The 16120-nt window shown below is 42.3% G+C and overlaps 1 protein-coding gene across 1 annotated transcript in view; it reads left to right on the forward strand.

Annotated features, from left to right (window-relative positions):
• Positions 1-16120, forward strand: part of EARS2 (glutamyl-tRNA synthetase 2, mitochondrial) — a 470754-nt gene that overhangs the window by 252819 nt on the left and 201815 nt on the right. The window contains exon 5 of the mRNA XM_044061134.1: positions 14915-15023. Coding sequence (XP_043917069.1) covers positions 14915-15023 — 109 coding nt within the window. The remainder of the gene's footprint in view (positions 1-14914; positions 15024-16120) is intronic.

The following is a 16120-nucleotide window of genomic DNA, read 5'->3' on the forward strand; positions in this document are numbered from 1 at the left end:
TAACATTCTATGGTGTTTTTGAACACATTCCAACACATAAAATATATAAAAAAACTTTTCAAAGTTCTGGCAACTAAATGAATATTTAAACAACCCATATAACAGTGTTCATAGACCCATCTACTGAGATCCATTTTTGTTCGCACAATGTAAAAAGCCTCAGAAGATATGCAGGAAGCAATTGCATTCTTCCTTGTTCCGCTTTCATGGACCTAGGCCCATGTTTGGAAATCATTGTTATGACTTTCTTTGAGACTAAGCATGTCTTTGATTTCATGTAATGCTCTTCTGCTCTCTTTTCTTCTTCTGTACCTAAGGAAGAGAAACGTAAGCACATGTCTGAGAAGCACAGACATTCTATGTACAAGATATCTAAGAGGATTTCTGTTAAGCTGTGTGATTCTGGTAATAGTGCTTTCCATTCATCATGTTGTTATTACCCATATTACTTGTAAAAGAGACCACAGAGCATCCAGGTGAAGCTGAACTGAAACTACCTTCTTTAGTTGTGCTAGTACGCTACACTGTTGTTGGGGAGACATTGATAGTTAATGTAGGGCTGATTTTGTCTGCTCTCACATTTTTATCTCATACTCCATTTATGAGATCACCATGCCTTTCCCCAGTAGACTTCTTGCAGCTTCACATAAAAGATTGGAGACATGCACCTTTACAGGGCAGAATCCTGTCCCCTACTTTCAGTGCTAAAAACTTTAGCCCCTCCTTCTTTAGCCATTCAGGCTTCCTTTTCTTTACACTAACATCATTATCAGAGTCGTCTATCTTTTGAGGCTACCATTCTTTTAGATGAGTTTTAAGCTTTCTTCAGCAGAAGTCCACTTGCATTGGTGATACTGTCATTTCTACCTGCTGGAGAGTGGAGGTGCTGTTTTGAATTTCAGGATGCTTACCTCTACATAAACAAACATGACCTGGTTTTAGCAGTCCTTCACTTTGGAGCCAGTCCTAACATTTTTAGACTTTTCTGTTTGGTCTCACCTCATTTCCCATGGTTTCCATAAAATGCATGTTCGTAGTGACTCACCTCAGTCTGCAGGGCACCCAGGGTGCTTCCCTGTTGAGGTAACTGACTCCAGACTGTATTTTTCAAATGCATTCGTATTCCTCTGAGGGCGTCGCTGCTTCATTTGTTTATGTACTTGCTGGTGATGCTAAACACTGGAAGTTTTAGCTTCAGCTGATTTAAGTATTGACTTTTATAGGTTTATTCCTACATTCCAAAATATGGGTATTTTTACCCTTTGAATGTATACAAACCTTTTCTGTTGACAACAAAAAGTCCGTCAGCAGGCATAAGCATCTGAGCTCTGAGTCTCATAGTTACTCTTCTGTATGTAGTATTTCACAAGGAAGTCCTTCTGTGGATGTTTTGTGGTATCACAACAGAGGGATCTACCTTTCTGTATTCAAAGTATCCAAAGTTTGCAGGTCTTATGTGGAACAATGAACTTATCCCATATACCTCCTTATCAACAGGCCTTTTATGCTGGGTAGTCATGTGGCCACGGTCTCAACAAATATTTTGGCCCTTGAGATGAGTGGGTTATTTCAGAGAGTGTATGGCTCAGGGGTCATTGTCTGCATAGGAGTTTTGATGGCACATCAAGCTTGTATGAAATCAAATCAATTCTCCTCTACAAGCCTTTCATGACTTCCTGCCAAAGGTACAGCTGTTCTTCCAGTCAAATTATATGACTCTTAACTTAGTATATCAACAAGCAAGGTGGGATCCATTCCCATTGCCTTTTCAGAGAAGCCATGTGAGCTTAGTAGTGGCTTATTCAAATCAGAGCTGGATTGCTGTCTTCTGATAGCTTTTGAATTGCTACTGAGCTCTTTAGCAGCAAGGAGCTACTTTATTACATGAAAACCTGGCCTCACAGTGTTATTTACCATTTAGTCCCATTTCCTCCATAGAGAAAGTTCATTTAGAAGGTGAAACTTCTCAAGATCAAAGGAATTTTATTTGCTGATTGTTAGCCAAGACAGATGAGGGGGTTTCCCTTTGCAGTATTACCGGATTCTGCTTCCTGTCAGTTTTCCACACAGAAGAGGGTTATGAAGCATCCCTTGGTGAAATTCCATTGATAGTTTCTCAAGCTAACAGCTTGGGTGCTCTAATTCCATTAATTGGTAAGTCGGAGTAACATAGTGTAATTTCTATTGTATCCTTTACTCAGAGTTTTCAAAGACCTTCCACCCCAAAAACACAAAGGCTGTTGGAAAAGGTTCCATGTTTGTCTGTGAAATATGACCTGGATCCCTTTTTGGCCACAGTTTCTCAAATTATGTAGTACTCTTCGGAAGTCTTTCACTCATGTCTCGGATATTTGGACAAAGTCCACTCTGCAACAGTCTCTAACCACACCTCTGAATGTATGGTTAAGAACTATAGACAAAGTTAAAAAATAACTGAGGACAAAGGCCCAAAGCCAGGGATAATTTTTAAATATTCTATTTCAGTTAGAAAGTTAACAGAATAATACGTTTTGCTTCAGCATTAATTTTCTGAAAAGCAAGTAGCACGAAACTGTAAGGAATGGCATTATTGATTGTAATCTTCAATAAGTTGCTAGAAAATTGAACATTTCATCAGGGAGTGGGTAAAAATATGAGATAAAATCAGAGACAGTTGAAAGCTACATCTCTTACATTCATGCTAGACCAGATGTCTTGCCTTTAGCTGCTGTCAGAGTTTTTAGGTGTTTCTCAGAGGTGATTTACTTTCCAGGTCTCTGGTCATGGAGTCGGTGATGCCATGGAATATTTATTTTATTTTATTTGTATTTTTTTACTAGAGTAGAGCACTGATCTCCATGGACCTTTTTAGACTCAGCCTAAGAGTGCTGCCTCAGAGTCACACTGACAGTGGAAGCAGTTGCACCACTAGACCAGAGAAAGCAGCTTATTAACATCTGTGCCAACTGCCAGACTTTTTTATGTTAGAGAAACCTCCTCTTCCCCAGACAAACCTACAGCTTCAGTAGATTTGAAAGGTATCTCAAACCAGGTCATGTCTATTAAATTATCTTTACTTTATGTTAATTTCCATCAGAACCACAACTTTTCTATATCTAGAATGGTTACTAAGTCTACCGGAATCATTTTAGGCATTTGTCAGTTGTTTCTCCTATGCATTCTAAACAAAGAGAGTATCTTCTTTAGCGGGTGAATGTCTGTAGACAGCTCAGATTTTATGTAGCTAAAACTCAAAATTGTTCACAGGGGTGACCGACTTTTTTTGAAAGGGACAGAAAGGTAAGACATGCTAAACTGATTAAAATTAAAGCCTTGTCTTCTAGACGAATATGCATGTGTGCTGCTGTGATGGAGGAGATGAAGCACTTCCTGTGATTTATGTTCATTCCCTGGCTTAAGAGTATTGGTCTTTTGTCCCTCTATTCTCCTGCTCTTCTGGTTATTGATTACATTGAACTCGCTAGGACCGCTGTGTAATTTCAGCAAAGCCAGACAGCTTTGGGCTTCCACATCTCCCTCAGGTTTCCATGAAGGTATTCTCAGTTTTCTCCAAGACTGTATTTTCTTCATGACTCTTTGGGTTCTGCTGTTCATATAATGAAACACTAATTCATGCTGGCATATTTCCCTTCATTGAATGCTGGTCTCCAAAGGTCTGCTCCTCATGTGTTGAGGGATTGACATTGGTGCCATCTGTATCGGTCCTTTTCTTTGTGGTTTCTGGCTGGCTGCATTATGACTCACTGGAATCTGTCCTGCCCAGGTTCATCTGTGTGACTCATAATTTGCCCCTTCATAGGCTCCAACATTGATTTCTTCAGGACCTGGATTGGCTCCTCCATTGTTCGCTCACTCCTCATGTTGCCAGGTATCTGCCTTCATGGGATTAGACAGGCTAGTGTTAGTCAGGCCAGAGCAGGCTTCAAGGCTATCTGTTTTGGGGGAGGGGTCCAGCATAGGCTGTTCCAGTATTGGCCACCCTAATGTTAAGGTGCTCAGAGTAGGCATTAATTCCTGCTTTAGTGCATGACTCGTGTTTTTTTTTTTTTTTTTTTGTCAAGACACCTTCAGAGGTGGATCAGGACAGCCAACTCCATGATAACTATTTTCCACTTCTGATATGGATGGCTCTCCAGAGAGACCAAGAAGAGAATGCAAAGACTTACTATAATGACCTTCCAATGGAAGATGAGGATTCCAAGTCATGATCATCCCCATTATCGCATCCAGTAAACCTAATTGTCTGTGAGATTTGCCAGCTCTATGGCACAGAGGAATAAATCCCTAACTGAGGTCCACGTGACCCAGGTTTGATTAGCAGCCTGGGCATCTGAGGTGCTGGCAGAGAGGTATGGGCCTTCATCAGCAATACTGTCTGGGGGGGGGGGGCATGGTTCACATAGGAGTGTATCCCTTGAACATTCTGATGAACCAAGGGTGGGAAAAGGGAAATAGAGGTAGGTCATAACTCCCCCCTCAGCAAGCCAAAGCAATTGCTGGCACTGCTCCCTTGGACACCCTTATGATCCACACTGGCCTTGGCTCACTTTGGGTAGGGAAGGAGGAAAAGATAGACGTGGCGATGTTGGGGAGAGTGAAGCAGGATGGAGCAGGAAAACAGTATTGTGAGATTTTGCAAATGATTAGAGACAAAGGCAGCTGTTATTCTCATGATCTTTCCTGTCCACAAAAAAAAAAGCTACACATACTGGATTGTTCCTTCCCTTGTTGACATTGTTGACAACCCAGACATTGTACATGTATATGTTAGGAAAGTGAATAGGATCTGCCATTTTGTGCTGTCTACATGGAGATCCCTATACTAGATGGAATTGTTTGTGTGGCCACACAAAGGAGAAGTCCTGTACCTTGATCACAGTCTCTCTTTCCCCCATTAAGGAGTTAAGCTGAGGAAGGCATACTTTCATTCAATACACTATACAATGTAATTACCTTATGCAGATATTATATTTTCTTCAGGATATCCAGGATGAAATGTTGCATACTACCGAGGGCCTGTTTGATGGACTGGTGAATGGGAAATTCCTCATTCAGACTTCAGTGTCTTCACAGAAGGTCATCTCATGTTATATGTCACATTCAACTCCACTGAAGGAGTGGTGTGTATGTAGGGGGGTCTGCCATAATTGTATGCCATCACTCCTGGCTATGCCTTACTGGTTTTGCTGAGAACCCCAAAGTGATGTTTATGGATGTACCTTTCAAAGGACCTATGCTTTTTAGGCCTACAGTTGACCTAACATCTTGGGGACATTAAGGTGAAAGGGCAGTCCCTTTCAGCTGCTTTGATGGCCTTTCACTCTCATCAGTGTTCCCTTTCCAAGATTTGAAACAGCTATAGATTTCTATTATTCTTTTCAGTGTGCCCTTGGAGTCCACAGGAAAAGGTTGTTGTATCTGATCAGTCTGTTGTCATCTGGGTTATGTGATATCAAAGAAGTTGTGGTCCCTCTAAGAAATTTCTGATAGCCATTCCATCCAGCTCTTGTTGAAAGTGGTTGGGAAGAGGTTCTGTCTACATCCTTCACAGTGTTGAAAATTTCCAAGGAGAGGTGGTTGATGGAGGTTATCAAACCATGCATTTGCCCATTTTAACTATGTTAACTCCAATGAATATGCAGAAATGTACACCACCACCACACTATACCAGTATGTAAACAGCTGCATAGATGCAGCTGTAGCCCATAGGGACAAGTGTAGGGCAAACACCAAAAACAAACTCGCATCATGGAACCATAATATCAACAATCTTAAAAGGAAAATAATTTTGACTAAAAGTAAGAAGAGTAATTCCCAGAATGTTAGAGCCCTTGTCACTTAACTTAACAAGTAACTCAGGAGCTTAATAAAATCCATAAAAGTCAAGTTTGAGGCTAAAATAGCTACCCAAGCCAAAGACAATCACAAGAAATTTATTTTTGTTATGTTTATAATCTCGAAAGCACAACACAGCAATGCACTGAGCTTATTGTGAACTATGTTACCTACACTGAGGCTGGAGATAATGTGAACCTACTGGTCAGTAAATTTAGCTCTCGTTTTGCTCCTCTTTCCCTTCCATTTGTCTCTCAAGATTTACCTGAAACTGACTCGCCTCCAGCTATCACATAAGACCCAGTCATAAAAGTGCTATCAAACTCAAAAAATACTGCATCAGTGGGTCATGACAATATCCCTGTATGCATCATCAATAGCATGAAGCATGATTTAGCTACACCCCTAACAACACTGTTCAAGTTCAGCCTCCATATAGATTTTGTACCAAGTGAATGGAGAACAGTAACAGTCATTCCCCTGCATAAGGGAGTACTTTCCACAATCCCAGGCTGTTACAGACCCATAAGTTTGATCAGCCTCATATGCAAAGCTATGGGAAGATATGTCATGGAATTAATCAATCAGGACATAGGGAACCTCGAAACACTGGACCCGTCTCAGTTTGGATTCATCAAGGGCAAGTCATGCTTACTCAGCCTGGTGGATTTTATTTGAAAAGTTCACCAAAACAATGGATGAAGGCAACATGGAATGTGCCACATACCTTAACCTAGCCATAGCTTTTGACACAATTCCCAATGCAGGCAGAGTAGAAAAGCTAAATAAACTGGGAATAAACCCCTATGTTACCTGTTTGATTGCCAGCTGACTCACAGATAGGATACAGATAATAAAAATAGGGGAAATTTCCTCCACAAACAGACCAATCACCAGCAGAGTTCCCCAGGATTTTGTGCTGGGAACTCTCCTGTTTAGCATCTACTTTTCTGAAGTAAAAGCCAATACCAAAGGGCTCTGGCTGACTTAAGTTTGCATATGACTACAAGCTAGGAGCAGTCATTGGATCCCCAAATGACTTAGCCATCCAGCAGGAAGGTTTTTCTCAAATAAAAATATAGTACCAAAATCATGGACTGAAACTAAAGGCCAAAAAATACATTATTGTATCCTTTGGGAAGTCATCTTCCCCAGGGAACTACTACATTGACAATATGTCCCTAAGAGTTGACCCAGTTGTTCAGGATTTGGGAACTTATGTGGACGGTGACATAACTTTTGAAAAACATTTGCTCCAGGACCATGGGTTTCCTCAGAGCAGACATTCGCTCTGAGCGTTTCTCTCCATTCTGAGCAGGACACCTGTAGGAGCCGACACTGTCTGGTTGTATCCTCTGAGCCAGCTTGGATCTCTCCAGATCCGACTCTGCCTCTTGAGACTTCGGCACGGGTGAGTTCTGCTCCTACCTCAGCTCCGTTGCTAGTTCTACGGATGCCTTCGGCTCCGACAACTTCTTTGTCAGATCCAGGGGAGTCCTCAGGGTGGGGGCAGTCTGCCTTCGAAGTTATGAGCTGGGTTTTGACTCCTGCCAAGTCTATGGCACATCCTTCATTGGATCTTCGTCCCTCTACAGGCCTTGTCCTCTTAGGTAACCCTTCCACAGGATCGTAGAGACCCAGGACCTCAGGCTGTCTACCACGAGACCCCCCCCCTTCTGAAACCTCTCCAGAGCATCCCACTGAGGAGGTCCCATGGAAGAGGACCTGCAAGAGGAAGCACCTTGACTCCCCAGAGGAGTCTATCACATCAGGCACTGACCTCGATGAGGCAGAAGGGTCTCCAAGGTCACCTCCTGAAGATGTCTCCTTTGGAGACATCCTGGAATTATTAAAACAGAGCGGTGACTGGCAGTCCTCCTCCCCTTCAGCTGAGGAGTCAGTTTACCTGAAGGCCTTTGGGTCTCGCCCTTCCTCCTCTTGGGTGACTCCTGCTTCTGATGAGCTTATGGACTTAATCTCTAGGAAGGCCTGGGAGACCCCAGATTCCATAGAGCCTGCTCTTAGAAAGCCAAACAAGTTCATTACTGCCACTAAGGATAAAGGGTTTCTGACTAAGTTGCAGTTGATAAAATGGTCATGGCGGTGGCCACTAAAAAGGAGCTATCCGAGACCAGCTCCTCTGTCCATCCTCCTAATAAAAACTCTAGGACTATGGATAGATATGGGAAGCGAGTGTTTTCAAAACTACCTTACCCACTTCACTAGGCTACAGAGGGACCTGTTAAAGGAACTCACAGACTCCCTCCAAGGAGCTGTAGCAGATACAGTTAATGCTCAGCTCGCCACCATCTATTCCATAGTAAACTCTTCCATGAGGCTCATATTGTATACAGCAGATGGAACGACTAGAGATGCGGGTTCAGGTATTGCTCTTTGGAGAAAGGCCTGGATGCACCTTTGCGACTTCACTGAGCCCTTCAAGTTTACCTTTGTTAATGACCATTTTGACAGCTCCTCTCTTTTTGGGCCAAAAGTGAAGGAAATGCTCACCAGATGTGAACAAGAAGGCAAGACCTTGACTGCCATTGGAGTACATTTTTCTGCGCCCATCAGACCTTTTCCAAAGGATCAGAGGGGTAGTGGGAAAATGTGGTTCAGAAAATCCCACAGGTCTTTCCATGACACACAAGGTGAAAGTTCCCCTGGGGCAGAGGGGGAAACACTAATGGTAGACACCGCCCTCACAGCAGAGGAGACCTTCTTAATCAGGGCTCCAGCGAATCTTTCTTTGGAGGGCCGTATCAGTGCTCCTGAAGGAATAAAGGGTTTCTGACTAAAGGAGCTGCAGTTGATACAATGGTCATGGCGGTGGCCACTAAAAAGGAGCTATCCGAGACCAGCTCCTCTGTCCATCCTCCTAATAAAGACTCTAGGACTATGGATAGATATGGGAAGCGAGTGTTTTCATCAGTGACCTTTGCCCTTCGGTCTCTAAACTACCTTACCCATTTCACTAGGCTACAGAGGGACCTGTTAAAGGAACTCACAGACTCCCTCCAAGGAGCTGTAGCAGATACAGTTAATGCTCAGCTCACCACCCTCAATTCCATAGTAAAGTCTTCCATGAGGCTCATATTGTATACAGCAGATGGAATGACTAGAGATGCGGGATCAGGTATTGCTCTTTGGAGAAAAGCCTGGATGCACCTTTGCGACTTCATTGAGCCCTTCAAGTTTACCTTTGTTAACGACCATTTTGACAGCTCCTCTCTTTTTGGGCCAAAAGTGAAGGAAATGCTCACCAGATGTGAACAAGAAGGCAAGACCTTGACTGCCATTGGAGTACATTTTTCTGCACCCATCAGACCTTTTCCAAAGGATCAGAGGGGTAGTGGGAAAATGTGGTTCAGAAAATCCCGCAGGTCTTTCCATGACACACAAGGTGAAAGTTTCCCTAGGGGCAGAGGGGGGAACACTAATGGTAGACACCACCCTCACAGCAGAGGAGACCTTAATCAGGGCTCCAGTGAATCTTTCTTTGGAGGACCGTATCAGTGCTCCTGAAATAATGCCTGATTGCTTGCCTCTGGAGGCAGTCGGGGTCATTTGTCTCTGCACCAAGAAACCTGGCAAAGCATCACAAATGACAGATGTGTGAAGAGTATAATATCCAGGGGCTATGTCATTCCCTTCCCCTATCCTGCTCCTTTGAGCACATCAGTTCCGGATGTTCCAACCAGTCAAAAAGAACCGGCAACCTTAGAAATTCAAACGTTGCTAAACAAAAGAGTCATCCAACAAGTCCCCACAGACCAGAAATGATCTGGAACTTACTCAAGATTCTTTTTAGTTCCAAAGAAAAGCAGGGACTGGAGACCCATCTTGGATCTCAGCATTCTAAACAGGTCTGTGAAAAAGTGCAAGTTCTGGATGGTAACACGATACTTCCACTCTTGAAAAAGACAGTTGGATGTGCTCCATATACCTTCAGGATGTGTACTACCACATTCTAATGTGCAGACGATCCAGTAGGTTTTTACGCTTCCAGCTAGGAGCCAGTCACTTCCAGTTTTGAGCTCTGCCCTTTGGTCTCACCACAGCCCCCAGAGTGTTCACCAAATGCATGGCAATTGTAGTAGCTCACCTGAGATGCAAAAGATTCTGTGAGTTTCCATATCTGGACGACTGGCTCATTTCTGTCCCGACCAGGCATCTTCTTCAGAAAGCTAGAGACTATACCCTTCAACTATGTTCATCCCTTGGAATCACCATAAATTACACAAAATCTGCTCCAGAGCCATGTCAGTCCTTGGTTTTCATAGGACCACAAATAAACACATCAGTTGTGTCAATAAAGCTTCCCCTAGAAAGAGTGCATGATCTTTGGCGTTATGTAAGGATGCTGATCAACAGGAGAAAGGATTCTGCCAAACTATTCCTACAGGTGCTAGGCAAAATGGCTGCTTCAGTTGTGCTAATACCACTAGCTTAACAACATATGAGAATCCTCCAGTGGCTACTTTCGACACAGTGCTCTTTTCGGGATCTTGTAATGTTGCACAGGATTATACTAACCAACTCTTGCAAAAGAGACCTTCAATGGTGGCTCAACTCTCCCCTAGTCTCTCAAGGCTGTTCCTTTCTTCCCCCTCAGCCCAAAGCTACACTGACCACGGATGCATCCCAGATGGGGGTGGGGCATTATCTCAGGAACACATGAAACACTTGACAAGAACACGAGGCCCATTTGCACATAAATGTTCTAGAGATAAGAGCGGTGTTCCTCGTCTTGCAAGCATTTGAGAACTCTCTCCCTCTAGGTACAATAGCAGTTCAGACAACATGTCTGTGGCCTGGTATATAAACAAACAAGGGGGATCCAGATCTTACCCCTTTTGTTGAGAAGCCCTGAGGATCTAGCAATGGGCAGAGTCCTCCAACTGCTTTCTTATAGCAATGCACATTTCAGGGAAATCCAAAATGATTTCAGACAAACTGAGCAGAGCCATTCTTTGGCCACACAAGTGGTACCTAAATCAGAAAGTGGCAGAATAGATCTTCCACAAATAGGGCCAGCCTTGCTGCAGTCTCTTTGCATCAGCCATCAATGCCAAATGTAGCAACTACTTTGCCCTGATCACCCCAGTGGGGGAGTCATCAAGGGATGCACTTGTTCACAATTGGCCCCCAGGACTTCTTTATGCTTTCCCACCAATACCACTGATTCCCAAATTTCTACAGAAAGCAAGCTTGCTGGAGATCACAGTTATCCTAATTGCCCCTATTGGCTTCGACAGACATGGTTCCCCTTTATCTGGCCTCATGTACAGAAGGGACCATGGATCCTGGACCCAGCTCCAGATCTGCTGACATATCTCAGGAGAACTTCATCCCACCCTACACAGTCTCAAACTGACAGCTTGGCTGCTTTGCTTCCCATGATAGCCAGGTTTCCTCTGCTTTCTTTTCCAGTAAAACACATTTTGCTTTCTTCTCACAAAAACTCTACTCGGAAACTGTACAAGAATAAATGGCAAAGATCTGTGGCCTGGTCCAGTCTTAATCACATAGATCCAATGAGGGAGCTGCTCCAGCTACTATTAGGGTTAATTTAGCAGCGATGTGTAATTTTCACATAGGAGATAATGGTACCGCTATAATGTCAAACAGACTTTGTACAGCATTTCTCAGAGGTACTTCCTTATTTTGCCCTCCATACAGAAACTCTATTCCACCTTGGTACTTGAATTTTGTATTGTCAAAGCTGGTCTGCCTACCTTTTGAACCTTCTGCTACATGTGATTTGAAATACCTATCATGGAAAGCGCCTCTTTTAGTAGCTATAACTTCAGCATGAAGGGTTTGAGTCACAGGCCTTAACCTCTAAACATCCGTACATAATTTTTCATAAAGACAGATTCTATCTCAGAATGAACTCTTCCTTTCAACCTAAGGTGGTTTCTGAAACTAACCTCAACCAGTCTATTGAATTACCAGTGTTCTTCCCAAACTTTCAAAACAAAGGAGAGTTGAGAGTACACTTTGCACCTTTTAGATGTTCATAGACAATTATGTTTCTATTTGCACAGGACATCACAATTCAGAAAGTCAGATCAGCTCTTTATCTCATATTCAGACATTAGGAAAGGCCAACCAGTTTCTAAGGTAACACTATGCAGTTGGCTCTCACAATGTATGTCTTTCATATACATTTCCAGTGAAAAGACTACCTCTAATCCTATTAGAACTCATTCTACCAAGTCAGTTGCTACTTCAGCAGCTTTCCCAGCCAGATTATCCTTAGATAACATCTGTGCTGCAGCAGCATGGGCTAAGCCACATACCTTTATTACTCACTACAAGTTGGATTTGGGCTCTATGAGTAGAGCATCCTTTGGTTCTATGGTTCTGAGGAATATCCTCCCATGAGCCACCCAAGAATTAAGTAGCTAGGGATGTGGTCCCATCACTGAGAATAAAGGCGAGATTGACAGCATCGCATAAAGAAGTTATGTACGTACCATAACATTCCATGTGTGCTGTCCATCTCGACCTTTATTCTCACAACCCACCCGCCATTCCCCCTCCTGGGAGACTGAGTAGCTCTAAACTGGGTTTTTATAGGACTGTACAGCCTCTGAGGGTATGTCTTGTGTAATGTTTATTTTATATATACTTTGTAATGTATGCTTCTCGTCACTGCTGGAGGGCAAATAAGATCTGAGGTTATAGAACAGTTGCATTATGGGTAGGGGAAAATGCCCAAGAGCTTGCCTGAGGAACTTGAGCTTATGTAATGGCCGAGATGGATCAGATCTGACCCATCAGTGAGAATAAAGGACGAGATGGACAACACACATGGAACATTGTGGTAAGTACAGGACTTCTTTTTATAATTTGTTCATACGTTTACATTATGAAGTGTGATGTATATCACCATTAATTTTAATAATTATACAGTACTAAGTATGGCATGTTGTCATATCATCTTCATTACTGAATGCCACATACCACATGGACAGTATTACAAGGGATCAACAGAAAGCTGCATTACTGTGGGCAAATATGCTGCTTATACACGGCCTATGTCTAATCTAGCTGAGAAGATGTAAACATTTCTTTATATTTTAGATGATAAAAGCATGTTTTTCATATTTCTGTCAATGTGTCCGTATGTAAGCATGGGTAATGCTAGCTGAGGTCTTGTTGTGAAGCTGACATCCTTACAGAAAAATGTTGTGCCGATGCTGCTATTTAGCTGCTGTGGTGGACATCACCAGTTATAAAATCAAGTTTATGAGCGGAACAATTTTTGTGTTTATTCTTTTTGCGTGACTGTTGCAGTTTAAGAATTATTAACGTTTGTTTTAGTTGTGGTTTTAGAAAATAATTTTCTGGAAAACGGCTGCAAATTGCACCATTATTCCTATTAGGGAAGTCAGTAGATAGCATATCTGAGCTATTATAGGGAAATGAGTTAACAGACTGAACAAGCTGATTTCCAGACTGTCTGGAAAATATCAGGCAAGCAGCCTCTATAGTATGCATCCATACTGCAGCTATCTAGGAGAATACGTAAGAGAGTGTGTAGTAAGAGTCTCTGCAGATGGACCTGTTCAGAATCAAATAAGGAAGTTATACGTGCACCAAATCACAGAGAAGAGTTCCATGTGTAGTATGTAACCTTCAGTCTAGAACCCCACGTATACTCTTTGGGTCTTTTTGAGTATGATTTTCTAGGGGAGCTTTTGATTGAGTAAGAAGTAGAGAGGATCAGTGGTTAAATGTGAATTGTGAGATATGAATATGGGTGATAGGCTGTAAAGGTATTACTTAACAAGCTCTACTGATTGGCCTTATGACTTTCCTCCACGTTGAGATCATCTCATAGATCTAATATCATAGTAAACATCAACAACTTTGGATAGCACATTCCCAATTTCTTTGAATTCCTCTCAGATAATTTTTTTCTGCAGCATCAGGAGAAAAAGGTCTTGTGTACTTCTTTGCCTCTTCTTTATCTCATCAAGTCAAGGGTGAGATGTGGTTCCCAGTAGAGCTTTATTTTCTTCCCAGGTTGTCTGTTTTCTGCAGCTGGCTATGGAGGCCTCCTACCATGATACCATACCTGTCTGAATAGAAGATGTTCACATGTTATTGTTATGGTTAGGTTTGATTATCTGTGCCATGGTTCAGTGTTGTCTTATTTTTTTATTGAACTCTATTTTCTTGCCTTCCAAGTGTGGAATCTTTCCAGGTCATTTGACCTCTTTAAGATTTGAGTGTTGTGTTCGAAAGAATGAGCTTGGGCAGACCTTCTGAACTGATTTTCTAAGTTTCTTTATTAGAAGACCACCCTTATTCTGGCCAACTCTTCTGCTCATGCAGATTTCAGAACTGCAATGCCTTGTACTGTTTTCCAAAAGGTTAGGATAGTCTGTATGCCTAAGGTCATGTCTGGTAAGTTGTAAGCTTTCAGGAAGTTATTACAGACATAACTAGTTCAAGTATGTATTTGCAGCCAGGTGTACAGATAATGGGTTGACATTTTGAACATGCATCATGTAATGAACTCCTGAGAGATGCAACTTCTGTCTGTCTGCCACCAGAAGATGAGGTTAATGACAGAGACTGACTTGAAGAATGCCCTATTATTTTGCATTGGAGCAAGTATCCATATGCTGTCTCTACCAAGAGTAGAATCTGTAGTATTTTCTTTGAGAGGGTGTAGCTGTTACAACCAATTAGACCTTCTCTGAAGATGAGTTCTTGTTAACTCCACTTAATGAGAGTGGCAGCTGAATCAGTGTGCCAGGGGGAAGGAATTCACTGCTGATGAAATTCAGAACCATGTGACTATTCCATATAAAGATGTTAGTACCAATAAATAAAGAGCTGTTAAGCTAGTTACCTGGCAGTGTGAACACTACCTCTAGATGACGGTCACTATTGATTTGACACACCAAATCCATGTGCAAAAATTGGAAAAAAAGAGCTTATGAATGGATGAATAGAGACTTAAACAGATTGAATTGTGGACTATGATAGTTAATGAGTACATTATACACCTGTATTTTCATGACAAAATATGGCAAATCAGGTTTATTTGTCTTTATAGAAAATCGAATGGGCAGAAAACTAGAAGAACTCATTGCTGAATTTGATGTGAGCAGAATAATAACACATTCAAGTCTCTTGGACCTCACTAAATTGGCAGAGTTCAACAGGTATGTTGTTCATCGTATGACAAGGAGAGGAGATGAGAAAATGTATTCAGCTCATGATATTTTTCCTTTTCTTTGGTAAAATGATGCCTGTGTATTTTCTCTGTTTGAATAATTGTCTGATTTTATGTAAAGGGGCTTATGCGAAGTTCATATTCCAGTGTCATTTCCTAAAGTGAGCAGTAAAACAAGTCTTTTGTAATGTGTGTTTAATATTCTGATTTTGATCTGTTTCAGGATGTTCTTCATGTTTCACTATTGCAGTCATCACATTTGGGTTATCTGCCTGCAGGTAGCCCTCAGCATGCCTGAATACCAGAGTCTTGGGATTTCTGCATCAGATGCTGTCGTGTCTTCCGTGATGTCAGGTCGTCAGGGGTATAAAACATGCAGCCAACACCATTACATCAGTCTTTCTTGCCATGCGGTGCCCGAAGCAGAGGCAGTTTGCAAGTGCCAGTCGGCCGACTCCTGAAATTGTCGTTTTTCAAGTTTCAGACATGAAATCTTCTGTAAGATAAGTGCCTCGTTGGGGATCCTTTTTTCTTGCTCTAACCGATGTCAGAAAAATTTAATAATTGTCTTGCCTGTGGAAAGCAAATACCTCACAGAGATTTTCATTCTTACTGTGTCACCTGTGTAGGCCCAGACCACGACGTCCCTCACTGTTGGTTTTGTGCCTTGTTCAATGCCCAAACTATTCGTCGTCTGGCTATTTTTGTAGCTAAAGTCTTTCTCTCTCGATCTCCATACTCCAAAATGACTTCGGTAAGCCATCTGACTACCGATCTTCCAAAAAAACGAAAGGATAAATACAGAGACAGACCGCATAGGTCCAAGGCTGCCGACGACACTAACGTTAAGCTAGTCACCAGTCTGCCGGTACTCAGTGAAGAGCTTTCACAGCCCCCGATACCCGCTTCTACAGATTCAGAGGCCTCTTCTGACACCCATTCGGAGTCCGGTATGCCTCGAGATGCTTCTTCGACTGTGGAACCTATGGATGTCTCTACCTTGGATGGGTCCGGAGCCATTGTGCAGGCAAAAACTTCAGAGGGTGTTTTCAGGCCTTCCGATTTTCATATTAAATCGATGACTTC

Source organism: Protopterus annectens, chromosome 2.part0 (genome assembly GCF_019279795.1).
Source record: "Protopterus annectens isolate FY-2018-M chromosome 2.part0, PAN1.0, whole genome shotgun sequence".
Lineage (NCBI taxonomy): Eukaryota > Metazoa > Chordata > Ceratodontiformes > Protopteridae > Protopterus > Protopterus annectens.